This window comes from Chelonus insularis, unplaced genomic scaffold (assembly GCF_013357705.1).
Source record: "Chelonus insularis isolate UGA/USDA-ARS -01 unplaced genomic scaffold, ASM1335770v1 contig_397_pilon, whole genome shotgun sequence".
Taxonomy (NCBI): Eukaryota; Metazoa; Arthropoda; class Insecta; order Hymenoptera; family Braconidae; genus Chelonus; species Chelonus insularis.
In genome coordinates this window covers 1,518,678-1,545,593 of record NW_023276552.1, presented here as the reverse complement: position 1 = coordinate 1,545,593, position 26,916 = coordinate 1,518,678, and the positions used below count along the sequence as shown (strand labels likewise).

The window sequence follows — 26,916 nt, the reverse complement described above, 5'->3', positions numbered from 1 at the left end:
TATTGCTTTATTTATCTGTACTGGATCAAAACAAAGCTGATTTGATATCAGATACAATAAGGGATTATTGGCTCAGTGATATTTATAAAAAATTTTGGGAATTGTTCAATTGTGATAAATACCAAACACTAGGTTGTATGTGATGTTTGATCATTGAAGAAGAATTTTTTAATTTCTAACAAATAATTGATTTCAAATTTCCCACTCCAAATAATACAGCTAAACCAATGACAAAAGAGGTCTACTTCATTTGAAAGTTTTAATCTCTCTTTTGAAGTTGAAGATTCACTCCTACACAATCATCCAAGCTTTAAAAAGAAATCCTTTAATTAATCTGTTGAAAAAAAAAACCTAAAAATATTATCTCATGTCAATGGACACATAAAAATATATTTCTGCCATGTCATCCATGAAAACGTCCAAGTAATTTATTCCTTAGATTCCATCGTGATATTTGGAAGCTTTAATTCTCTCAAAAAGCAAGATAAAACATGAGTTAAATTGTGAAAGAAATAAGACTTGAAGGAAATGAGGGTGGATAAGTAAAAAAACATGAAACATCGATCACATGGAAGGAATTAGAATGACTTAGAAGATTACTTTTTTATCATAGACATGAAGGTAACATTATGAAAAAAATTCATTTTGTATAAAATCTGATATAAGCTCAAGATAATGGAAAAGTATGACATGAGGAGAGTATATAAGTAACATGGTTAGTGTATCTCTTTGATATACTTCATTGCGGTTTCATTCGCATATAAGTGTGCGTGTGTACATGAACATAAGCAAGAGAATGCTTACAGCTGATAGGAAAGAGCTTCCAGAGTGATGTGTTTTAGTCTACTTAACCAGGTGCACACTTAGTAAGCTGCACTCTGGTAACACAAACATGTCTCATACCATAACATGCCAAGTAATTGTCTTCTCCAATATCTCATAACTAAATTCCATAGATTGGCAGCTAATTCATGTAATTAATTATTTAGGTAATAGTGAATTTGATTAGCTGCTCCACTGATGGAAGTCACCATGATAACTTTGTTGTCATCATTGCTTTGCAATCAAAGAAAATTATTTCTATGATAAATAACAGAGAATAAGTACTTTATAGTGGTTTATTTTATCAATCATTCAACCATAAATAATCACAATAACTTCCTCATAATCCATGGACAGTTGGAAAAAACTTCCTACGTGAAAAACAGATGTTTTGAATATTTGATAATCTTAATATACCTAGCAAGTATTTATTAATGTAGTCACAACGGTATAAGCAAATATGCGGAAAAAATGATGAGTGAGAGAAATGTGATCTCGTGGGAATTTTATAAACGTGTAAATTTTATTGATATTGATTTGAATGCTAAAAGAGGAATTCGTAATATCAATGTTTCTACTGCATATAATAAATGATTCAAGATCCAATGAAGTTTGCTGTATTTTATAGAAAACTATCATTGGTATTACCTGAAATAAAATAATTCTGGAAATGGCAATATGAAACGATTTATCTATAACTCTTGAAGCAATCATGTGACAGAAATGAGATTAATCACTTCCGCAAAGAGGGGTAAACTGTGTCAGGAAATTGCTTCGTACGAAAGCATCACGTGATCGTAACTTGTCTTCTAGACGTATGGTGAGAAGATACGATGGCCTATACACGAGTTCTTAACATCGTAATGTTATGTCAGCAGTACACTTGTGTATCCTGTTTGTGGTGTTATATAAATGTTTAGGTAGTGGGATCATAAATATCGATTCCTCTATGGGTACTTCCTCAACCAATGGACGGCCAAATTGCTTGGGAAATTCAAGATTAATTGAGATGAAAACTTACTACGGGAAATTTGTTGAAGAATGACTTATTGCTATGGATTAATTATAACTTCCATTTATCAACAATTGGTAATATGCAAGATCAAAATGTATGCTAATTTTACCAAATTGCTCCAACAGATTAACTGATCCTCATATTATTAATTATGTTCAAGTTAGTTATGCTTTCAAGTCACAATAGTGTAATTTTGCTCTGAATAATAGCTGGGGCAGTTATTGTGCGTAGTAATAAATTGTTGCAATAAGTTGAAATAAAAGATGAAGCAGAAGGGTGCTTTTGTAGCCGCAGGTTAATAAATTTTAGCATTACTAGTAGATGAGAGCATTATTTTCCATTAGCATTACCATTACTATTGTACTTATTTTGATTATTTCCATTATTATTAATTCTGATTAATTAGGTGGTAAGTTTGCTATTTTTTCCACTCAAAGCTCTCTGCTGTCTTCCACCATCCAGTGGGTTGATGAATCAAGGTGTATTAAAATAACAAAAATCATAAGAACGAACTCATTAAGTCAGTCAAATTACTATCAACTTGAAAGGAAATATATTCAAATTTAGCACACCCACAATTATTCTACAGTACATTCTCCTTAATTAATTTTAAAATTACGGTATACAATCTGAATGAGTGGAATTATGTCAGAGAATAATACAATAATTCGAGATGAAGCATTTAATTAACTTAATTACAATATTTACCAAAAATAATTTAATCCAATATCTCATGTATTGCAGCTCAGAGATTTATTTGTGTACTAAATAGCTATAAGGAAGCATCTCAAGGAAGATCCTCACACCAGCAGAAGGATTAAAGTTTTAGGAGCATGAAATTCCTCGTAGAATGGTTATTAACAGAGCTAGGTAGAATTTGTTACCCTTTGTTGAATTTATAACGTCATTCAAAACATAGCTATATGTACTTAGTTCATATTACGGTTTCATAGAATTCATCAAAACCAAAACGGCCGCAGGCATTTAGCATTTTCAGTAAAGCTAAAACATGATTTGAGTGAAGACTGGAGGAGGTTGCGTCTCAATTTGAATGTTTCTCTGGTTCATTCATATGCATATAGTGCAGGAGCCAAACTATAAAACATACGTTATGTGTAGATTCATGAATAGCACACATTGACAACAAATACCAGTAGTTTTCCGTTGTTATGTTCTTGTGGGTTATAAGAGGATTGAATATACGGGTCAACTCCTTAAGGAGATTGCTTAGCCTGGATTTTTTCTCGACATTTCTAGGATTTAAAGTCTATCTGACGTTACGCTACTGTTATTATATGTATATATACTTATATATGAATCCTTTTCTCTTCTATATTTGTCGCTAGAGGCCATCTTGACGTTATTGTGATTCGCCGTTAGGATTTCACGATGCGGAAACTCTCTGGAGAATATCATGCTACCAACTTCACCGTAGGGATAATAGCAAGAATATGAATAGAACTTTAGTTGTACCCAGTTATTCCAAATCCAATTATTTGATTTTGAATACTCTTTTTCCTTTTGCCAGGATTATACCGAAAAACTGTTAGGAAGTTTGATTAAAGCTTGAGAATGGTAGATAACAGAACCTTTGTAATTAACATCATGGAATTGTTGAAGATGGGCGATCATCAGTGAAATTAGGTTGCAAACATTTTGATCTAACAGAAGAAGACTGATAATAATTTGATAAAACTCACCAATTGAATAGCTAGATCAAGAGTATCAAAGAATTGTCATTTCTGAATAGACAATCCATCATTTTTATCAGGAAAAATATTTAAAAAAGTTTAGTATTGTGTTTAGTAATGTAAACATAAGAGCATTAAAAATATGAGAATTTTACATTATATTCAATTCCTCATCCAGACTTATTGGCGTCCTCCTTTGTTTTCTTTACATTTTGTTTTAAACTTGGCATTTACTATTGAACCAACATGATAAAACATTTTTTTCTAATAAAACAAATATTTCATTTCACAAAATAAATATTGCTACTGTATTTATTAAATCATAGATAAAAAATTTGATTGGATTTTTTCCAATAATCATGAGACGAGTTAGTATTTATTCTAGTTATTTCATATAAATTTCATGTTAACAAATTTGGCCATAATTTAAACAATGTTGGTATAAAATTTGAATTTTATTAATAGAAAATTTTTATCTAAATTTTATAATGTGCACATACATTTATTAAAACAGGATTTACGAGTAATTTGAGTCCGTAATGAATCTGTAACCTAATTTTGCATCGTAATATCGAATATCAGGTTGTGAACAAACAGATAATAATTATTCGATCAATCAAAAACTCATTTGTTATTAAATTCTATCGGTGGATTTTAACGCTAAAAATATTGCATTTCATCGTTAACTACTATCTTAGTTTGAAGTATCATTTCATTTAAACTTTCTCTACATCATTATTCTAATTTAACATGAAACATTGTAATAATGATGATAGGAAAAATAATTAAAAACAAATAATCCACAAAGTTTCAGCGATAAATTCAAAAGTTTGATATGTTACTTGATCATTACAGAGACTATGAGAGCAGTAACATTCTGGATAACTTGCTTTCGCGCATGGAGCAATATGCAAATAACTTGGAATCACTGGTCGCTGAACGTACAGCTGATTATCTCGAGGAGAAACGTAAATGTGAAGAGTTGCTATATCAGCTTTTGCCAAAGTAAGTATAAACGATTGTACATTTAGAAGTAAATTAACCCAAACTATCTACCAGATCAACAATATTTTCATCATCAAACTTTCTTCATTTACTTTATTCCACAAGAAATATTTGTGATAAATTTATTTTTTATTTTCTTCATTTCTTAAAGTTATTTCCCTTGGGATTAGAAGATTTTCACTGAGCAATGGATGATAATTGGGATCTAGAGAATCTCTTCAGCTTGAAAAGGGATGAAATGGTCATGGGTTAAAACAAGATTAACAGAATAAAATATATCAGACTTTTTATGTCTAGATGTCTCAGCAAATACTTTATCTCCACGATATGACAGTTTATTATAAAATGCAACAGTACCATGAAATAATTTACCAGTCTACATGCCTCTAAATCAAATAGTCTGATTAATAGCTGGTAATACAAATAATTGCATTTCATTTTTAGCAGAAAAATATTGAGATATTTTTATTATCAAAATACATTGAATTTAATATTTCAAAATGTTATTTTTTGAAACACATGAAAGGTTAGATTAAAAAACTTTGTATTAAATCACAATAGTTGATTGTTTTATAACTAATCAAAAAATAGTTTGAGTTATTGATTAACTTGAAATACTTCTGATAGGTTTCTCCAATAGATAGATCACATTAGGTAGTTCGTTCGGTATAAAGCAACGAACACGGTAGCCCACAGCAGCAAGAAAGTTAACACCATCGATTGCACTTGCTAAAATTTGTAACAATAGTAGACATTTTTTTATTTTCCAAACAGAATTGATAAATATTTACCAAGTGTTAATAATGATTGTAAAAATCTATTAATGTCAAAATACCTTCAAATACTTTTTCACCCGATGGACTATTGTAGTTTCGAAATGATCGAGTCATTGCTTCCATTTCTTCTCCATTTAATTTATAGCATCTAAATTCACTGCCTGTACGATGCAACTCTATATAATGGTAGAGCTTAGCTTCAGGTGTAATTTGGAATCTACCTTCCATATTATCCTTGGAAACAATTAATCCTTTTTCTTTCAAATTTTCAACGTTACAAAAATAACGTATTTTTAGATTATTTTAATATACTAAAGATATAGTTTGATATTCTACGGTAATAAGACTGATATCTGAGGTAAATTTCGAGTATTGATTGATTATATCTAAATTTTGTTTTGAAATGTTGTCAGCAATGAGCCATTAACCTTGAAATTCCTTGCTGTTTACAGCCATTATTATTTCGCGAAATGATACACACATGAAATGAAAGAGTCTGAAAATGTTATTGATTAAATATTATTCAAGTGGTAAATTGTTTTATATTATTCAAATATGAACATAAATACATTGAAACTGTATTTATAAAGAGAAATAATGAGTTCTTGATATAAACCACGTGCCTTACAACACGTGGAATAAACACACGTCCATTAATAATAGTTCAGTAAAAATAATTGTGTTTAATAATTGAAGTTTATTGATATTGATTGGCTATTTCATCATTTTCTTTTGTATTGTTGTTGTTAATTTGGTTTTTGTTAGCTATTCATGAGTTCAACGTAAATGAGAGGGTGAACGTAACTCAACTTAATCGCCCAATTAAATCAGTACAATAGAAACTGAGAACTAAAATGCCAATCGATACTCGATTTTATACATATGAAGAAAAGACCCCATTCAGAGAAACTTGTCTTAAACCATTACTATAACAATGAATAAATTTAGATTGCTAGTAGTTTTCTTAATGTTCTTGTTATCTATCTATTATCAATTTGAATTCATTTAATGAGTAATTTAATTTTAATTCCAACTCAAAGAGAAATATATAAGAGATATGTATTTAATTGTTTTGCCATTTAATTCAATTATTTCAGCATTAAAAGTCTATAAATATCAATTTTGTGATAGTAAATTAATAACAATAAATTTCCAAAAATAGTTAGATTAGCTGGAGACTAATGCATACATTTAATTCTATAATTAAACTTAGGAAAATTATAATTTTATTCCTTCATTTAATTTTCTTACTTTATTTCCAATTACTTTCAGAGCTTGTGGCTTGTTATTTTTTTTTTTACTTCTTATTCCCAACAATCCACAAGAGAGCTATTGTTTTTTTCACCAGTGATTAAACGACGCTCGTTGCGGTGATGACAGCGACTAGTCTCATCTATTCTTTATTTTCTTTAAGCACAAGCAATTTTTACTTTCAAACGTGACTAGAGTTTCGTCCAGACTTTCTACCTCAACTGTCATTCCATTTAAAATTAATTTCACCAATTTCTATCACTCTTATTGTGTTCATTTTATTTTCCAGGTCGGTAGCTTCCCAGTTAATTCTTGGGCAAAGTGTCATTGCTGAAACTTACGATGAAGTTACAATTTACTTTAGTGACATAGTGGGTTTCACCAGTCTCTCAGCTGAAAGTACACCTCTGCAGGTGGTGGACCTTCTCAATGACCTCTACACATGTTTCGATTCAATTATTGAGAACTTTGATGTCTATAAGGTGAGAACTATTGCAATGAATTCAATTTGTTGAATTCACTTTCGAATTTTTCTTTGATAAAGTTCTTACGAAATAAGAAAACTTGTTAAAAACTATCCACATGTTTTAAAGAAACGATAGAAAAAGATATTGTGAACATTTGAACGATTTTGAAGAGTAAAATCCTACCTCTATTACTGCATTGAGTTTTTTTTTAGTGAAATACATTCTGAAAGTCTCTTTTAACTGTGACATTTTTCTATTTTTCAACAGCACTTTGATGTTTAAAAAATAGAAAATAATAAATAGAAAAATTTTAATTAAAACTGTTTCACATAGGAGTGGTTGATAAAGAGTTCTAGTTTCATGTCACTGTTTACAGTTATTGCATTACTTTATAGGAAGTCAGTTAATGTCGTAAAATTCTCCATATATGTACATAGTTTTCCATTTACAACTATTTTATTATTATGTGGAGCTATGCAGTGAATTAAAAATAAGTGTTGGCAATTTTGTTTACTCAACCAACTTCATATTCAATATCTTTTCATTGAATTTTGATGTTCATGATCCAACAATAGAGGTAGTTTTCTCGTCTATTGCATCTATATCAATTGTCTTGAATGGCAGTGGGTTCATTCGTTAAAGTGAACAAAATGCAATGAAAAGATGGAACTAATGAAGACAGAAAAATACTCAAGCAAGTTTGAAAACGAGAGCTCGATGAATTAGGTCAACTGGCTCGTTACCCTCTGCTTTCTCATTTTTTTTTTCTTCTGCTATTTTTATCGGTTATCGTGGAAATTTTATCTTACTCATATGTGTTAGTTGCATTGAGGTGACGAATGTAGTGGTGAATTTAATTTTCAAAACTTTATGTCATCAACTTCATCAACTCAATAGGTTCATTTTTCTATAGGAACAAAATTTTTTCCTGAAATCACATAAAAACACTTGACAGGGTATACCTCTTCTTTCATAATTAATATTCAAAATATGATTTTATTCATTCGCAAATGTGTCACATTCAGATAAAAAATATTTCATCATTTTATATCATGAGTTCATTTATTTATTAAAATTCACTGGATTTATATATTTTTATTTTATCAACGAGAACCTAAACATTAATCCACACAATTTCTGCTACTCATTCATACTGAATGAATAGGCGTTTTTATCATGAAATGAAAATAGGTAGAAAAGTGAGAAAAGATGAAAGACGAGATTATTCTTGTTACGTCATTATGTGATGTTCTGTCTTAAAAAACCAACATGAAATTCTTGTCAAAATTATTTATCAGATATGATCGAGCTTAACATTCTATTTTATCTCCTCTTGATGCAACTCAATGGACCAAAGAAAGCTCATGTGTCACAGAGTTTCTATACGAAACATTTTTGTACTTGGATGCAAGGATATTTTGGAGATAAATCAAAGCTTACGTGGGAGCGAAGGAGAAAGAAAAAAAAAGGCCAAGAAAAAAATGTGTAGGAGATGTAAATTCTAATGAAGAGTCCTGTGATATTCATTCAAATGGATATAAAGAAAGAAATAAATTGAAATGACAACAGACAAGACTTGTAAAGAGAATAATATGAGCAAGTAAAAGGGAGGTTTGAGAAAAAAAAAACACAGAAAATATTTAATATATTTTGATATTGTATATAAACTTTGGAATATTTGATTCAAATGATTTTAGATTTAAAATTGAACTGAGTTTAAACAGAATGAAAAATTTAATAATATTCTTAAATATTAAATTCAAGTTTGAATGTTAAACTCATTACATTAATTTTTAGTTGATGTGATAAAGTAATTGGATTGAATAAGCCACCATAATTATTTATCAAATAATTTTAATCTATCCAAAAGAAGTATAGTTAACATTAGTATTTCTGTAATAATAAATTTCACGCTTTATTTCATCTCATTACAAGCTCCAATCATTAACTGAAATTCAAAGCTTTCATGAAAATAACATGAAATTACATAAGCTGTAAATAACATACAATAACGTAAATCATTTTTAAGAGCCACGTGTATTTGCAATGACTAAAATTACCTAATTAAACTCAATTCTCTTGTCCTAATTTCATGATATAAATAATTTTATTTTACTAAAATAATCATAAAAATAATTAATTAAATATTGTATTAGAATGTAAAGTAAGACCACAGATTTAATTTCGCATGCATATTATCAAGTACTTAATGCAATAATCTTATTAGAATGTGCTAGTCAACCTTGACCTACACTCATACATTTTTTATTAATTATTTTAATTAATTCAAAAGTCATGGAATAATAACAGATAAAATGATTATTTTTTTTGTTCGTTATTATCCAGGTGGAAACAATTGGAGATGCTTATATGGTCGTATCTGGATTGCCAGTTAGAAATGGCATGAATCACGCAAGAGAAATAGCAAGAATGAGTCTTGCACTTCGTGACACTGTCATGACATTTAGTATTCGTCACAGGCCTAATGAACAGCTAAAGCTTCGCATTGGAATGCATAGTGGTGAGCTTTTATCATAAATCAATACATGTCACTTAATGAATTCAGCTTCAATTAAATTCAATGCGAATCGATTTTCCTAAGCGAGAAAGAAAAATTTTATTCCTTTTTTTCTCTATTCTTTTACTCTTGATTAACTTCAAAAAGGTATTTTTAATTGGTGTTTTCTAAGAGAAAGATCACTTTTTGTGTTTTTTTTTCATTCTGTTGGATATAAGAAAAATATCTTGTTCTATCAAAGTAAAAGTGCTAAAGTATCAGGTGGAAAAAAACGAAGAGGTTGACACCACTTCAGTGAGCTTTAATTTAAAAGTTAATTACTTTTCCGATTGGCTTGTGTTGGTAGTATGTGTTAAGTTAATATAGACGAAAGGGTATGAAAAAAAAAAGAAAGAAAAGTGATGAATTTATTTAAAAATTTTAATTTTATGTAAAAATATGACCATTTTTTTTCTCTTGTTGGACTAATTTAATTTTTCTAAACATCTCTAGGTAATTCAATTCAGTATCTAAATATTTACATATCTTTCCAGGGCCATGCGTAGCTGGAGTTGTTGGACTTAAAATGCCTAGGTACTGTCTCTTTGGAGATACAGTTAACACTGCATCAAGGATGGAGAGCAATGGAGAAGGTAATTTATCTCATGAAAACAAAAACCGTCAACGGGAAATATAAATATAATCCAATAATTTAACGCTGAGTGAATTTTATTGAAAGAAAGAGAAAAAAGAAATTGAAATGTAATTTTTCTTTTAATAAATATCGATTCACTGAATTGAGAAATCATAAAAACAAACAAAACAGTGAATATTCATTTTAAAATTTAAATTGAAGATTTATTTTTATCAACAGAAACTTAACTGTTACTATATTCCTACTTTCGGTTATTTTTTATTTTTTTTTATTCAATCATAATTTATTCAATTAGACTTTCAGGATGTCTACTGTTAATTTTTATGCAAATTTCTTCTTATCTTTACCTTATTTATTATGAACACAAAAATACACAAATTCTCTTTGTATCAATTTGTAGAGGAAACTTGTCTGTTTATCTAGAGAAAATTTAAAAAAAAAGGTTTTCAGCAGATTTCTCTTATATTTTAGTACAGTTAATTGGAGTCGACGTTTTTATAAAGCTACTAGGTATTAAAGGTCGCGTTAACTAATGAATACATCTGAAAGGATCTTTTGCATATGATGTACAAGTGTTACATCCTATAAGAGGAAAGTTTTGATGAATATGATAAACTATCAGCATCAAAGCTTATTTAGGAGAACAAGTGTTCACACTAATATCATCGATATTACTGAGCTTTAATCTTTTATGACCCAATTAACTCTGCTTTGTCTCCTGTGTTTACAGCTTTGAAAATCCACGTCAGCCCTAAGACTAAAGAAATACTGGATACTTTTGGAACTTTTGAACTCTGCTGCCGAGGGGAAGTCACGTTAAAGGTGATACTTTTATAGAAAATTGATATTTTAAAAAGATCATGGAAGAAAGAAGAGCAAAAACACACTCTTACCTTTTTCATACTATAATACCTGTTAAATATATTGGTAAATAATTTCCAATAGAAAAGTATTTGAATTTTTTATTAAATTAAAAACTCTGTTGAATGTTTAAGGAAATGAGAAAATTATAATTAAATTTTATCATCCGTATTTATTTCGTCTAGCTATCTCTCTTGGATTATATTTTTTTTAAGTTCAAAGATCTTTTTGTTCGATTGAACTACAATGAAACTCCGATATTTTCTATTTTAGAGAAATTAAATTAATATTACTCTATTTTAAAGTTGTTTATTCAATGCTTTTACTCACTTCTCTGTTGATATTTTTATAATTAGACTCTCTAATTACTATTTACATTGTAATCAAATTTGAGCTTTTACTAATGCAAGGAAAACTACATTCAACAAAATAAATTAGAATTTAAACTTGTTAAGAAATTCAATCATTTGAGTTTCATTAAAAAATTAATGGGTACTTGAAATTATTTATATACATATTTTAATGAAACTATAAATTTATTAGCATATTAAAATTTAACAACTCTGTCAATAACATCAGTAACACAGCAAAAACTGCTATTGATTTGAATTAGAAAAAAAATGTTCTAATTTTAATAAATTCAATATCTTTTTTTTGAATTTTATCAGGCTTTTTTCAGGCCTATATTGTGATAATCTTGGAGATGGCTTAATATTCTTAACGTGGTACTTAACTTTTATATACTCTTTGTCGATTTAGAGAACTTTATAAGAAGCTTCTTATTAACGAGTGATCTTGACATGTCGAAACTAACTTCCTCACCCTTCTGCTCTACTTCACCTTGTCGGATTGATCTTCTACTCAGTCGTCAAGTATTCTGTGGTGCGGGCACTCAATCCGACAAGGCGGAAATGTGGAATATCTCTTTCATTATTATTATTATTACCTTTATAACTACTTTCTCGTTCTAATTTGTAACAAACTTCTCTAGGGAAAAGGCAAGATGACGACCTACTGGTTGATTGGAGAGAAGCCCATCAATAACAATGTCCAGGAGAATACCTCGAGCACCACAAATGATCAAAACCCACAGCAGCAGCAACAACAGCAAATCCAAGGCCAAAATAATTGTACTCGTAACTCATTGAATATGACGGGAAATGGAGCACCCAGGAATCATTCACTAATGTTATCTCCTTCTCATCAAAGAAATTCCAACAATACAGCAACCACGCACTCCGGAACTGCAGTTCATTCAAGTCTTTCTAGTGATAACGTACCAAATCATGCGGAAAGTGGAGCAAATACTCCTCTTCTGTTGTCAGCAGGATCGATTCCTAGGGCTTAAATAAGACTGCTCGTAATCAAATTGTCGGCAACTGTCACAATGAGGTGCAGGCACTTCTGCTACTGTGAACACATTAATTCAACGAGTGAAAGAGATAAACGAACGCATGAACGATTGAGAGAAAAAGGGTTTGATGGATGATTACTTGAGTTGAGGTGAGTTATTGAAAGTTAGTAAAAGATTAAGATGAAAAATGAAAGAGGTGACCTATGGTCTCATGTTTACATATTTAAATTAATTTATGTTATAATGAGATGAGATAAAGATGTATTTAGGATGCAGAGAAAAAGTTATCGATCAATTTAAATTTTATTTATAAATTTTTTAAAATATATAGACTCAACGAATACTCACAGACGAGAAATAAAAATGGATCAATATAGTATATATATATATTGGAATGTTGATAGTTTATGAAAAAAAAACTTTAGTTAATAAAGAAAAATATAAGTTTTGTCTTAAAGGTGCTGAACCATTCCCATGATAAATTATAGGGTTTCTATAATAGTTAAGAAATCGTTTAGTAGATCGATATTAATGTTGATATTCTTAATAGAAATTTCTTTTAGTCGTTTATTATTTACGTGATAAGATTAGAAAAGAGAAAATGATCTCGGTACAAAAGGAATACCGGGACCAATTTTACCAATAATTATTGCTATAAATCAATCACAAAAGATTGAAAGAGGGAGGATGAAGTGTATAGAAGATAAAAAGACAAGATAAATTGTTCAAGTTGAAAGAAAAGTCGAGAAGGTGCTAAAAATCTTGACAAATCGTATAGGAAATCGCACGGGAGTGACTGTTCGAGATTAATCGATCGTGTACAAGCGATAGGAGAGTATTCTCCTTTGAGCGCACAGTGAGCCATCGAATATACTAAGATAGACGCATACAAGACAGTATTATATATATCTACTCACCTTTGTCTACTCTATCGATTGCTTCAAAGAAATTCTTCCTGTCTCATTTGTTTCAATCGAATTCACCCTTTGATTATTAATTTTAAATAATTACCATCTGATCGTACAGCATGTGATGAACTTGCGATCACAAAATATTATTTACATTGAGATTAAATATTGTAACTCCATAGGATCTATTGATCTATCGATCTATCTTTAATAATACGATTTTAAATAATAAGATAGCAAGAAATTTTATTAGTTTTAAATGTATACATGGAAATTTAAATAATTTCAATAATATATTAGGTTATTATTATAATAATAATAATATTAATGTATATATACACAACAATGTCTATGTATACAGGAAAAATAGAAAGACAACAGACATTAATTATTAATACATTGAGAAATGATTGACGTTTATGTTATAATAGACTGTTATATATTGAGGCTGGGCCTCTTTTTTGTGCGGTTGAATGTTATATTCTATTGAATGTATGCTGAGCGTGTGTCTGACAGGGTGAATTGTCACTTAAATGTTTTGATGTGCTAACATGATATATAATAATGAAAAATATAAAGGCACAAATCCAGCTGAGTGACAAGAAATAGTGCAAATAGACGCTCGAGTTATCAAAAAATGGACCGATACTTTAAATGTGGCAAGAGTGCAATTATATATTTATCTCAAGACAAACTCTTTTAACGATGTAATAATGATCAATATTGCTGAAATAAAGTTTAATTGTTTTTGAATATTTTTCTTATCTAAAGTATCACATTCATTTGAGTTTTTAGAATACTGCATTGGCGAATATCCAGTCAAGAAAGGCATTGACTCGTGTATAAATACCAGGTTGTCCAGGTTCACCACAACGCATTCCCCAAGAAACTATGCCGATATTTACCCACCGACCATTCCCTAATTGGTAAACTAGAGGTCCGCCAGAATCGCCCTAAAACCAATTCAAATCAGTGAAAAAATTGTTCATGAAAATATCAAGGTATATTTATGAAATTCGTTTAATCAATCTCAATAAAAAAGTCATCAAATTTGAATATTCAATTAGATAATGCCATGTTTTATTTCTTGTTTCACTAAAATTTATCAAGTTATTATAACATCACATTATTTCATTTATTTAATTTATTCCTTTGAGAATAATAAGAATTTAAATAGTAGTATCACCATTTTTTACATTTCTCTTAACTTTTATTATTCTTTAAATTCATATTTTCTGTTCAAATATTCTTTATATTTTAAGTAAATAAACTGGTATTGATATAACAGTAATTTTTTTTTATCTGAAAACCTTACAAAATGTTCTACATAACTGCATTTACAAACTTCATGATTCATGAATAATGGAAAAAAAGTTTTACAAAAGTTTAAATCATTTAAATTACTTTTATATCAGTATGTTCCAATATTCCTTACACAATTTTTATGACTTCCTATCACATAATTAGTAAATCCATTTGATTTTTTTCCTTAATCAGACTTACCTGACAAGAATCCTGACCACCTTCATAAGCTCCTGCACACAAAACGGTGTCCGGAAGATCCCGACCCAAACTTTGGACGCACCTGTTGTGAGACCACACTGGTATGGATACTTCCATCAAGATTGAACTCGACGGACCAGCGTAATACTGACTACCCCATCCTGATCATTGATAACACATACACACATTAACCAAAGTAAATATATCTTTTTTATTTTTTATTTTACTGGCAAATGGGATTTACAACCAATGTTCGATTGGTATCATCAATACATGTCCAGGACATTAATTTGTCTAGATTGTCATACTGATTCTGGTGTACTGAAAAAGGATGTGTAATAGGTGTGTAATTAGAGTTAAAATGGGATCGAAATATTGAGGTCTCTTATTGCCTACCGGGCTTTTGCAATGAAATACGTGCTGTGAAAGCGTCGAATGCCAGTTATTCACTTCGTTAACTGGAATGTAAGCACAAATTATTCTCGTCTTTCTGTGCTAAATGATAATGCTTTTCCTGCGTTAATACAGTCGGAAAACTCAGCGAATGTTAAACGACCTGATTTATTTAGTACGGTGGGTACGCATGAATGGACAGAGTTCCATCAATAATCATGAAAACCAAATCGTATTTCAGTAAAGACCGATAAAAAAGATATAAATATTTCTATTCAACGATAGTATCATCATTTATTTATGATACGTACCAGTGACTATTGCATTTTTATGTTCAAATAACTTGTCCTCTGGCGGTAGACAAATCGGCCAAATGTAGTTGTTGAAAACCGTTGGTCGATGAATTTTTAGAATGGCAATATCGTTGTCATAACTCGATGGATTGAATTTTTCATGAATCCTCATATTAACGACTTTGAAATCCAAAGCACGATGTTCAGTCTTTTGGGAAAAATCATACTCGCCTAATCTTACAATGATATCCCTTTCAGAGATCCTAGAAAAAAAATTTCATCTAATAAGTTTTTGTTTATCATCTTTTTTATGTTTTAAATTATTTAAATATTCATTTTAACACATATTCTTTCACTGTTTCTATTTTATCATGTCTTCATAAGCTGACAGGTGAACTAGAGACATTAAATGACACATAATGTATGTGTTTTGGAACTGTAATATTTGTTTTATAAAATTTTTTATCACCAGTTTACTTAATTGGTAAGTAAATGTCATATTTTGAATGTTGTTTTAATGATTATGATCAATGTATAGAATTCAAGATGAACAATTAATTTTTACATATTTATTTATTAGTGAAATTAGTTGATCAAGTTTCAAATTATATAAACGTGAAATAACTATAGTTTGATAGTCGTAAACAACAGGAAGTCAGAAGATTGATGACTCATTGCTGACAACACTTTGAAATAAAATTTAGATTCATTATTACTCGTAGTGCGATTTTAGTAGCACCATATTAGTAACGAAAGTCATCAACAATACTGATTAAAACATAAAGTATATTTGTTGAATTCAAATCGAGTACGTAGTTTATAAAATTTCACAAGAAAAATAATCAACTCAAGAAGATTAAAGTCGATAGTGCATTTTCTATTATGTCTTTTACTCCTCCTGAAGAAGTTTCTCTTGACGTTGTTACTGAAGAATCTACTCTTGCAATTCGTACTCCCGAAGAGTTTACTTTTGATCAGTGTTCTCTGATAGATTCTCTTCCTCTAGATACTCTTCTTTTGGATCCTCCTAAAGGATTTTCTGGTAGAGATTCTTCTTCTAGAGGAGCTTCTCCTAGAGGAACCTCTCCAAGGGGAGCCTCTCCTAGAGGAACCTCTCCAAGGGGAGTCTCTCCTAGAGGAACCTCTCCAAGAGGAGTCTCTCCTAGAGGAACCTCTCCAAGAGGAGCCTCTCCTAGAGAAACCTCTCCAAGAGGAACCTCTCCAAGAGGAGCCTCTCCTAGAGAAACCTCTCCAAGAGGAGCTTCTCCTAAAGGATTTACTGCTGAAGAATCTATTCCCAAACCATCTACTGCTGAAGGATCTATTCCCAAAGAATCTGCTCTTGGAGAATCTACTTCTAAAGGATGTATTCCTAAAGCAGTTACTGCTGAAGGATCTATTCCCAAAGAATTTGCTCTTGGAGAATCTACTTCTAAAGGATGTATTCCTAAAGCATCTACTGCTGAAGGATCTATTCCTAAAGAATCTGCTTTTGGAGAATCTATTTCTAAAGGATGTATTCCTAAAGCATCTCTTTGTGAAAGATGTATTCTCAAAGAATCTGCTCCTAAAACATCCACTTCTAAAGAATCTATTCTCAAGGAATCTGCTCCTGAAGAAACTACTTCCGAAGAATCTACTCAACAAGAATCCTCTCCTGAACAACCTATAGTTCGGGAGACTGCTTCTGGATTACCTATTATTCGAAAAACTATTTATGAAGCACATAGTTTTCCAGATTTTTTTTCTGAAGATTTTTCTCAATATGAAGACGCTCCTAGAGCTAATCAAAGGTATCATCAGGTAATGTTGGTTGGTAATGAGGATGACTTCATACCTTATGGATTAACTCCAGATGAATTGCAAAGACTGGGTCCATTACGTACGTATGATGGATATCCTCCTGCCAATGAGATATTAATAAGAGGTATTTTGACTTCTGAATACTTTTTATAGTTATTATTATTATTTATACAAAACTCAATAAAGTGACGAGAACATTATTTAAAATTTCAGGACCAACAATTATAGGTATCAGCTCTTTAGGTCACTTGGGCTACCATGTTGTTAGTTCATGTCGTAAGAAAGATTCAAATGATGTCATCTGGGTGCTGGAAAAAGTTATCGACGATCTTTTTAAGCCTCCTTTAAAACCCACTGAAATATTGTTTTCAGTTTAGAGTTCGAAAATTAAAATTGAAACAATTGTTGTCATGCAGTAAATAATAATTCCATGTCATTTTTAATTTTGATACCGTAAAAAATGTGTCAATAAATATATTTCGATTTCATAAGTATTCCAAATGTGTCTTTATTATTCTTATCACTCGTTATAAAATTTTTTTATATAAAAAATGAATTTATATTTTTGAGATAGAAAATATTACGTATTACGATATAACCGAAAATTCTCGTAAATACCCGAACGATTCCGAAATCTTCCGAATTAGCGAATGCGTGAACTATGTAAACATACATAAAAACAGCAAACTTCGACACATTCGGATTATCAAGCAGTATAACGATTTCTATTTTGAAAATATCTGTAATTGAAAGGAATTCAAAAGGTTTATGACTCATGGCTGACAATATTTTGGAATAAAATTTGTATCAAATCAATCAATAATCGAAACCAGCCTTAAATTGATCGACATTATCATTCTAGAATATATATGGCGTTCATTGTAGCCATTTTGTGAAACGTGCAATCTTTTTGATAAATTCAAACGAATTATTAATCACATCATAAAAATTATCAAGAAAAAGAAATACTTATTTTGAAAGGTAAAATAAAAAATATACATATTTAATCATGGCTGGCTCCACACCTAGATTTCGTTACCTCCAAGTCGTTGGTGAAGAACATTATTTTGCGCCATTTGGATTGAATGACTATGAATTAGCAACCATTCGTGAATATTATACTCAAATTGAGCCTCCACGCAATGGAGAAATTACAACACGTAATTAAAATTTGATATTTTTATAATGATCATCTATTTATCACATCAAGTGATTAATTTTATTTTTAATTCCAGAACCATCGATCAAAGTCATCAACATTCTAGCTAGTCTGGGCTACCGTCTTGTTGCTATGACTCAGAAACACGATTCAAATAAGGTGATCTGGATGTTAGAAAGACCTTTATGAAATTTTCTACTATCATTGTAATTATTTTCTTTCTAATTCTCATCAAATAGAATAATAAATAACAATATAAATATATAATTACTTTAAAGTTTTTTAATTCCAAAAGATCTTGGTAATTTTTTATTTGTTTATAGATCCGTTAAATAGTTGTGACTTTTACGAAAATGTGATTGAAATTAATTAATAGAAACTTTGAAAATTGTGAAGATTGAATAACAATAGAACCTGTTTCACTTAGAAGCACTTTGTTAGATCAAAGACGCATTAGTTACATCCAAGTGATATTTCCATAACAAAAGGGTAGAAAGATGGGAGAAAGTCTACTGTCTTGATAGCACAGTGACTTGTGCTAGAACCAGAAAAATATCCACGTACGAGTATTGTGTATTTGTGTCGTACATTAGATGCTGACTTCAAAGATGAGCTCCAAGCTGGGAATGAATAGAATATTCGATGGTGGCACGCGGCATGAAAACTTTTTCAAAACGTTCTTCTCATGAACGCTCGTGTAAACCGCGGGCCACTTATTTACGTCATTGTCATTTCCATTGTGGGATTTGCTACAATCGTGTTTATGTGAATTCGCCAAATAATAAGGTAAAAGTCATCGAAAGAGACTTTCCAGTGTATTACAGACTGCTAACAACTTTCATATAATCTTCTAATCATGTGTTTATTTGTTTACCTAGTATTTTAGTTAATTACTATTATTTTTTGAAAAATAAAATATTTTCTCTCACCTATAAAGACAATGAGCTGCAGTAAGAACATGTCTATCAGTGATCAAAACACCACCGCAATATTGTCGAGATCCTCTTCTAATGAGTGCAACCATCCAAGGCCACTCTTTGGGGTCAGCTGGTTGTCCACCTACTACTCTTGTTCGACTTTTAGAAGCCATTCCGCAACCTCTAGGACCTCTTGGCTTTCTCAGTAAGTTATCAGTTAAATTGCTCGATAGATTATCTTTATTTAACTTTACTTTTTCTTCAATTATCCCGTTATCACCTGAATTATAAATTTCAAACCTAATTAATTATTTTATTATTTCAATGAAGTTTGAAAAAATTTATCAGCCTTTTGATGAAAGTATTAAACTATCAATAAATTATTCATTGATTGATTAATGTTATTTAACAAAGAATTAAAAACGTAAAATTTTTGTTCTGTTTTTTGGTGTAAAAAATTTTTTTCCACTTTTTTATGGAAAGTTTCAACTAAATGAAGCCACTCACGAGTCATATCAATGGTAACAGGGTCAACATGTTCAGAACTAGCTTGTCCAGATTCAAACAATGATACTGTCAACAGATGAAACAACATCATCACCGCAACTCTCTCTCGTGTATGTTTTCTCATGTTTTTTTTCCTTTCATTCAACGCTGTTTCAAACTCACAATTGATTAGCAGTGGTGTAGTGTAGGGTTGTTATTCTCCAGTTCACTTGTTATTGTTTCACGTTTAAATAAATTTCTCTGTCCTTTACACTTTGAAACAGACGAATGAAGCCAAAATACGAGAGGATAGGTGCTTATATAGTAAGCTTATACATGGGTGTAATCTATTGCTTTCGTCCCCGCTAGTTTACAAGTTTCTTCAGTAGGAAACTGAAAATGTCTGACGTCCACTTTCACACCTACGATTTCAAGTAACTGGACCTATCATTTTATCTTTAATCCTCTCCTTCTAGCAAGTCATCTTGACTTGGAGTATCATGCAAGTACCATCTTTTAACCTACAGTGCATTGATCTTTGTTTTGACATCAAGCATCATCAATGTCAGTTTTTGAACTTGATGCATTTTAGCTGAATCATTTTACAAATTATTTTTCTCAATATTACATCGACAATTTAATAATATTTTTTATTCTTTTCTTTACAGTTGTCAAACGAGTTTTTTTCGTTAATTTTCTACCATAGGATCCTGGGTATACCCAACGAGGTAGAAAATGAATCTACTTTCACGCGAAAATTTTTCAAACGTCAGTGTTGGAGTTTGTAATGGAGTGAGAATCCTTTTTATTTCAAGTATTTCACTATTTCAAAGCTAACTCGACAATTTCTTGACCCTGCACGTTTTCTCCTTCACTTTTTTATATTTGTCCTTTTTTTTTATCTAGAAAATTAAAGTCTTTCTTCACTAAGTGGATGTGCCAAACAGTGGCATGAATTCTGTAAATGTCAACGAAAGACCGAGAAAGAAGAATGAAATGAGAAGACCTCGGGGTCCAGTTCACACCTTTGAGAAAACACCCACATGCTTAACACGTCGCAGACTGGAATTTTCACGAGAAGAAGGTAACGGGGTCTTGACGTACGTGTTTTACTGTCATTACATATATTACATTCTCATCTTCTACTCCCAATATGTTTCGTGATTTTTTTACTCACGAACAATATTCCATTTATTTTGTACATCGCCAACATGAAACTCTAAGGTATAGCGTGTAAACTAATCGGACAATTTCAAAGCTCATGCGACGAATAAAAAGAAAACAAGAATTTACATGAGAGAACAGTCACGAAGTCTATTAACTGACTCCACTGCTGTGACCCACAGTCAGCTAGAAATCAATCGCATTTATTATTTCAACTCGACAGTTAGGCTGTAGCTATTTTCTACTCACGTATTATGCCATCTATTACTTTTTAACAATAAGAAAATCAGTCCATGAAAATAGTCAGCATGAAAATAACCGCAACTTCTTCTCTATTCATGACAATTTTTTACCAGACTTTTTTCCCAAACATATTGTCTCTATTTCTATACACTTTAATGGAAAAATTCCATTTTTGAAATATGTTTCTTTTTTTATTATCATACACATAGCAAAAGTTGTGTTACGCGTAAATTAAAATTAGAACAAGGGATTATTTCACTGCAAATAAAATCGACGAAACCAAAGTTTTAATCCTGAAATCGATATAACAATGTTATCAAGCAGATTAAAAGACTAAAACTCTTACATAATTTTTATTCATAAAAATAAAAAGCAAATACTTTTAAAAATAAATATAAATTTTAATTGATAACATGAATATATTAACTATACACTTTATCAATATCTAAGTAAAAACTTTCTATAACAATAAATTTAATTTCTCTTTCTCTAGAATTAAAATGAACTAACAAAAAAGTTTGCATTCATCATCTTATTTTTTTTTTCTTAAACATAAACATATATATATATTTTTATAATATCTAAAAAATAAATATAATTGGATACGTCTAAGAAAATGAAGATTTTTAACTGTAAAATATTCCATAATTACTGTTTATAGAAAATATTCGATTATTTATGGAGCTTCTTATTATCATTCAGAATCTTTTACAAAGAATTGATGATTATGGTGATAGATAATTCTTTTTAATTTTAAAAACTTGTTTATTTAATAATTAATAGACGCCTGTTCTATTTTATACTATTTATAAATTCTGTGCTCCTTTTTTGATTTTTATTGTATATACTGGTTTCTCGATAGTATTTCAGTGAGTATAATCACTTTCAGATTTACGACTAATATTTTTCACCAACAGTAGCAAGAACTCCTCCTATAGACCTTGTCTTAATAATTATCATTAACCGTTATGTCTCTATACCATCTAGAAGATCCTCCTACGCTTTGAAATGAGAATTCGATCTCTGTAATATTTTATTATGCTGATAAAAATTATTTAGATCAAATACAGCCGATGGATATCTAACAAAATAAAAATAAATTAAGGGTAACAAACAAATCAGAACTCAATTATCAACCAATCTATTCATTATCAACAAATGTATATCAAGTAATATTTTTATTTAATTAGATCCACGGAATTTGATATGTTAATAATTAATTCTTGAAAGAGTAATCGTAGGAAAATGATTTTAACTAAATTGTATAAGTTTCTTAGCTTGATTACCTCAATCAAATCAGTTGAGAATTGTGTGATAGATTGTGTTCATTTATGTATATGAGCAGATTGAAAATCTTGGCACGCATTGAGGGTGTCACGCAAAATGTGTGCTTGCCATGGCCTCATTGTAAGTCATAAAAGACATTCGCTGTTAGACGATAACCGATAAGTGTGTCGAGATGTAGTTTATGGAAAGATACAGAATATAACGCCCTTACTATCCAGACCATGTAGAACGATGATCGCATTCTAATTTATATTCTCTATCAGTTCGGAAATTAAATATTAAATTTTTCTGTTAAAAATCAAGAAAATAATAAAAATACGGATGTTATTAAATTTGATCAGATAAGCATATTTAAAGTAAACTTTATATCGAGTAAGAAATATTTTTATGGTGACAGAAATGATTAAAATGCTGTGTTGTTTTATGTTTGTTGAATTTTTATGTTCACGTTGGAAGGGTCGGGAAAAGTGCGAAATTTCGTGTCGACCACACGCTGGTAAAGTTTATAGCTACGGGTTACATTGGTTTTCTCTTCTTTATCTCATGTGCTTTCTCTCTTCAAAACTCATGAGGGTCCAGTATCTCTTACACATACACCATAATTCCAGCTTGAAAACTAGTGTCGTACTTCGTGCAACCATTTTAATGGATGCTATGAATTTTTTAGCTCACGCAAAACCCGATCTTCGTGATCATACACACGACAGTGACAAAATGCTAAGGGCCTGAAGGTAATTAATAATTTCCTGATAGTCTTTATATAAAAGAGGAAATGAAAATAATCTCTTAATGATTATATACCTCACAGTGTCTAAGGGTGTATTTCATATTTTTATACATCTTAAATGATTAATTGAAATGCTAATAATAATGGTATTAGAAAACATAAATTTATTACTATCAGTTTATCTACTCAAGAGAATATATGAATAATAATTGCAATTACTAAGAACATCAATTACATACGTTATTAGTAACATTTGTATGTATATCGTTAAATTATACCATTGACTCCAATTAATTTTACAAAAACAAATTCGCCATTTAAAATATTATATTGATTGTTTCGACATATATATGCTATTAAATAAATAAATGATATTCTTGAAATCCATTCACGTTGCGCCAGGTTCACATCGATAAATATCAAAGACTTTTGTATCTTCTTCTTTACGTTTTTCCAATTCTCAACTCAGCGAATACAGCAAGCTTAAGTCAAACAATTTCTTGTCCGATAACTTCCCGGGCGGCAAAGTAGCAGCAAAACCACTTCTTGCCACGAGTCCTAACAGCCATCTCCTTTCGCTTCTCCCTTGAATACACTTTTTTTATCCTTTTCCCAAGTAGCACTGATGTGAACGCTTAAGATTCACCCGAAGTCTCTCTTTATTTCTTCTCTCTTTGCGTCCTCACACGCCGAGAAAATTCCAAATGCTCAGCACGCGTCTACCGTCCTTCTTTACTTCTCCGCGTGACCAAACATTCTATCTTGTTATATTGCTGGTAGGATTTAACTCAAAGTGGTAAATAAATCAGAAATATTTTTTAATTTCCAGTTTATTGAGTTACCTTCAGATAAAATGTGTCCTCGTATTGGTTTGATTATTTCTTTTCAGCCAAAAAATTACTTATGTAATCAATAAATCCTTTTTTTTTTATCTCTTCAGAGATGATGATGCAGAGACTTCAAAGCTAAAGTCCTTTTTCGATTCAATTTATTATTTATATGATATTTTAAAGCTATTCAATAAGGTAAAGTTCTTAAATCATCAGGATCTTTATAGCTTTTGTGATACTTTATATATTCATCTGTGAGAAAAATTAATTTGTTTTTTTTTAGAGTCTGAAAAATGTCTCTCATAAAGCAGTTTGTAGCATTTGCTTCCAAGTCATTGAAAGATCTTGAAGGTAATTCAATAAAAAAAAAAAAGCTTTCATTAGAGGAAAAGAGCTTGTTAATATTTCTCAACAAGAGCTGTAAATAATGTATTATTTCACCAATTTTTCATTCCAATATTTTCGATCAATAATTCAAAAATAAATGAATAATGAATTGTTTTTCATCATGAAATTGATAGCATTGATCTCAATAATAAATGAATCAATTTGCATTATTTTATGAATATGAGTAACTGGACTAATTATATTTGTTTTGATTCTTATTCATATAGATGACTAATACACGTTTTGTTCTCAATTAATACAACTCACGACGTCTCATGCTGTGTTAAGTGAAACTCATAAACGTTAATCTCATTAGTTAACGTTCAAGAATTATTCCCATTGGTTCGATCAGCCGTGCAAATCGTATCGGATGACTTCCGGTATTAGCACTTCGGGTTGTTTTATTCTTTGTAATTAAACACATCTTGCTGTATGTACTTTCTATCAATGCTAACACTTGGTAGTAATTTTGAGATTAAACTCTTAATTACTGTCACTTATTTTATTGACTTGGTTCCAAAATTAGAATTTAAATGGCTTTTATTTTTATTTGTGATTCAATATCACGAAAAGTATTGAAGTTGTTTAAAAGTTTTAGAACATTCAATGAGTAGAAAAAAGAAAACTTTATGAAAAGTTTATTGGAGTATGGGAAATAAGAAGGAACTCACTTGAATTCAATCAACATGCTTGGATTATTAACTCAAGAATAACATTTTTGGTTGGAATAAATTATTTGGAAAAATAATTCGCTCTGATAATTCAGCCAATTATATTTAAATTGTAGAATATGTAAATGAGGCATTGGATTGTTATGGATAGAATAAAACCAAGAGAATTAATTGCATAAAAGGAAAAACATTTATTAATCAAAAATATTATACATAAAATCATTATACCAATTCTAATTAAATCTTCCTGGGGGACCATCACTTACTTCATTACTTTTCAATTCACAATTTAAATTAGGAGAAAGACTACATTCATATTTTGTAATTGTAGTTTTGTTTGTTGTTGAATCATACTCAATTATAGTTACGTATCTCACATTGTTAATTACATTCTGGATTATAGTTTTATCAACACGGTGTCCATTAACATATTGGGAAGTAGAACTTGTCGAAGAACCACTTACGATATAAGTTATTCCGTTAAGATCTGGAAATAGTTTCAAAGAAAATTAATCCAAATTCTGAAATGCGAAATAAAGTCAATCGATTACCAATATATGCTGGAAGTTCTGAAGTGAATGCATCGATTCTACTTAGAACAACAATCATTCTTGGTTGGTAGTTCAATTATAAATATAAATCAAATTCTAGCCAATAATGCTTTCACTTCAAATTCGATATTTTTATCACAGCTTAAGGTGGAATTTAATGAATATAATGCTAACCTTGGATTCCATTTGTTCCATTATAAGCAACTTTGCTTATTTGCTTCAGTTGTTTTTCTAGATTTTTTTGTGAATTCTGTAATTGTTGTCCAATAGCTTTGAATGTTCTATCCATTTGTTGTTGGTTTTGACGCATGTCTTGAGTCATTTTTTGCATATCTCGTTGAAAATCGGCCACCCAATCTGGAGTAGGAGCACATTGGCAACTATAGATGATTCTAGAATTTATTTTCATTCAATTATAATTAATTGAAAAAAAATTTCAATTTATTCTTAATAATATTAAAAACATTTATTGCATTAACTTACGTTATTAAAACGAAGATTAACATGCTCAACTTCATGGTAAATGATGAGTAAATGCTTTCACAACACTTGTGAATATTAGTATAAGTACACAGTTTAATGTATTGTAATGATTATTTTGCGTGACTGATCACGAATGTTCTTGAAAATCCACAGCAACAGCTTTTATTTTATCACTGAACTGCGTTACACTTCTCATAATACCCCCATCTGTTACCCAAAAGTGTTTTTTCTCTGTTATCTTTCACACTTTACAAAAAAAAATTCAATTTCACTTCAACATGGGTACACTAAGAATGAATCATTCCACAAAATTTTTATATAAAAAATAGTAAAATGATAGACTACAATTTCCGCTAGCTATTTAGAGTTCATGTCTATTTTTGTTTCTAGTCTACTGCGCAGTAATTGAGATAATTATTAAATTATTTAATTACTGAGAAAAGAAACATCGAGTCTGTATCTGTAAATGAACAATATAATACAAAATGGAAAATTTTTTTTAATAATAATTTTTTCCAGTAATACATTTAAATCAAAGAAAAATCTAGCCAAGTCAATTTCGTTAGAAGAATTGATTATAAAATATTTTTCAGTTAGCTGTTATCTTTTGACTTAATTCTTAATATATGAAAATCATATGTATCAACACTTCTGTCTTTAAGTAACTTCAAGTTATCATACCTAATTAATATTAACGATTTTATTGATACAATTGTC

General features: G+C 30.0%; 5 protein-coding genes across 12 annotated transcripts in view; 3 read left to right on the top strand and 2 right to left on the bottom strand.

Annotated features, from left to right (window-relative positions):
- The window catches only part of LOC118067775 (atrial natriuretic peptide receptor 1-like), a 53,756-nt gene extending 39,690 nt beyond the window's left edge, over positions 1-14,066 (top strand). For 3 of the 4 annotated variants that reach the window (XM_035084710.1, XM_035084709.1, XM_035084708.1), the window contains 6 exons: positions 4,384-4,533; positions 6,850-7,042; positions 9,374-9,548; positions 10,079-10,177; positions 10,910-11,001; positions 12,032-14,066. In XM_035084710.1, coding sequence (XP_034940601.1) covers positions 4,384-4,533; positions 6,850-7,042; positions 9,374-9,548; positions 10,079-10,177; positions 10,910-11,001; positions 12,032-12,388 — 1,066 coding nt within the window. In that variant the 3' untranslated portion in view covers positions 12,389-14,066. Of the gene's footprint in view, positions 1-4,383; positions 4,534-6,849; positions 7,043-9,373; positions 9,549-10,078; positions 10,178-10,909; positions 11,002-12,031 lie in introns of those variants that run through there. The other variant, XR_004690426.1, reaches the window with a different exon arrangement.
- On the bottom strand, positions 13,996-20,001 carry LOC118067851 (proclotting enzyme-like). Its single transcript, XM_035084832.1, has 5 exons — positions 19,878-20,001; positions 19,383-19,650; positions 15,510-15,754; positions 14,806-14,966; positions 13,996-14,255 (listed from the first exon to the last, which is right to left on the bottom strand). The coding sequence occupies exons 1-5, from the start codon at positions 19,999-20,001 to the stop codon at positions 14,094-14,096; spliced, it is 960 nt and encodes a 319-aa protein (XP_034940723.1). The 3' UTR covers positions 13,996-14,093.
- On the top strand, positions 16,186-17,788 carry LOC118067780 (protein IQ-DOMAIN 14-like). 2 transcript variants are annotated; one of them, XM_035084719.1, is made up of 3 exons: positions 16,186-16,659; positions 16,705-17,418; positions 17,508-17,788. In XM_035084719.1, the coding sequence occupies exons 1-3, from the start codon at positions 16,374-16,376 to the stop codon at positions 17,669-17,671; spliced, it is 1,164 nt and encodes a 387-aa protein (XP_034940610.1). In that variant the 5' UTR covers positions 16,186-16,373; the 3' UTR covers positions 17,672-17,788. The 2 variants fall into 2 exon arrangements, with proteins under 2 accessions (XP_034940610.1, XP_034940609.1); XM_035084718.1 differs by having other exon boundaries at positions 16,186-17,418.
- Positions 17,998-26,916, top strand: part of Sema5c (Semaphorin 5c) — a 77,546-nt gene continuing 68,627 nt past the window's right edge. The window contains exons 1-7 of one of the 3 annotated variants that reach the window (XM_035084712.1): positions 17,998-18,454; positions 18,530-18,659; positions 18,777-19,239; positions 19,391-19,575; positions 19,854-19,987; positions 20,525-20,648; positions 20,763-20,940. The gene's annotated coding sequence lies outside the window, so the exon portion shown is untranslated. Of the gene's footprint in view, positions 18,455-18,529; positions 18,660-18,776; positions 19,576-19,853; positions 19,988-20,524; positions 20,649-20,762; positions 20,941-26,916 lie in introns of all 3 variants that reach the window. The other 2 variants (XM_035084713.1, XM_035084714.1) reach the window with 2 other exon arrangements.
- Positions 25,333-26,360, bottom strand: LOC118067782 (uncharacterized). Of its 2 annotated transcripts, none has more exons than XM_035084722.1 (3): positions 26,200-26,360; positions 25,891-26,108; positions 25,333-25,686 (listed from the first exon to the last, which is right to left on the bottom strand). In XM_035084722.1, the coding sequence occupies exons 1-3, from the start codon at positions 26,232-26,234 to the stop codon at positions 25,646-25,648; spliced, it is 294 nt and encodes a 97-aa protein (XP_034940613.1). In that variant the 5' UTR covers positions 26,235-26,360; the 3' UTR covers positions 25,333-25,645. The 2 variants fall into 2 exon arrangements, with proteins under 2 accessions (XP_034940613.1, XP_034940612.1); XM_035084721.1 differs by having other exon boundaries at positions 25,333-25,652.

Bases quoted from the DNA above. Each gene is read 5' to 3' on its own strand.
- LOC118067780 (XM_035084718.1), top strand. From the start codon at position 16,374: ATGTCTTTTACTCCTCCTGAAGAAGTTTCTCTTGACGTTGTTACTGAA. The intron at 17,419-17,507 runs GTATTTTGACTT...TTAAAATTTCAG, and splicing joins CAATGAGATATTAATAAGAG to GACCAACAATTATAGGTATC.
- LOC118067851 (XM_035084832.1), bottom strand. From the start codon at position 20,001: ATGAGAAAACATACACGAGAGAGAGTTGCGGTGATGATGTTGTTTCAT. The intron at 19,651-19,877 runs GTGAGTGGCTTC...TTTATAATTCAG, and splicing joins TGTTACCATTGATATGACTC to GTGATAACGGGATAATTGAA. The intron at 14,967-15,509 runs GTACGTATCATA...ATCAATGATCAG, and splicing joins TAAAAATGCAATAGTCACTG to GATGGGGTAGTCAGTATTAC.
- LOC118067782 (XM_035084721.1), bottom strand. From the start codon at position 26,234: ATGAAGTTGAGCATGTTAATCTTCGTTTTAATAAC. The intron at 26,109-26,199 runs GTAAGTTAATGC...AATAAATTCTAG, and splicing joins TTAATCTTCGTTTTAATAAC to AATCATCTATAGTTGCCAAT. The intron at 25,653-25,890 runs GTTAGCATTATA...AACTATTTCCAG, and splicing joins TGGAACAAATGGAATCCAAG to ATCTTAACGGAATAACTTAT.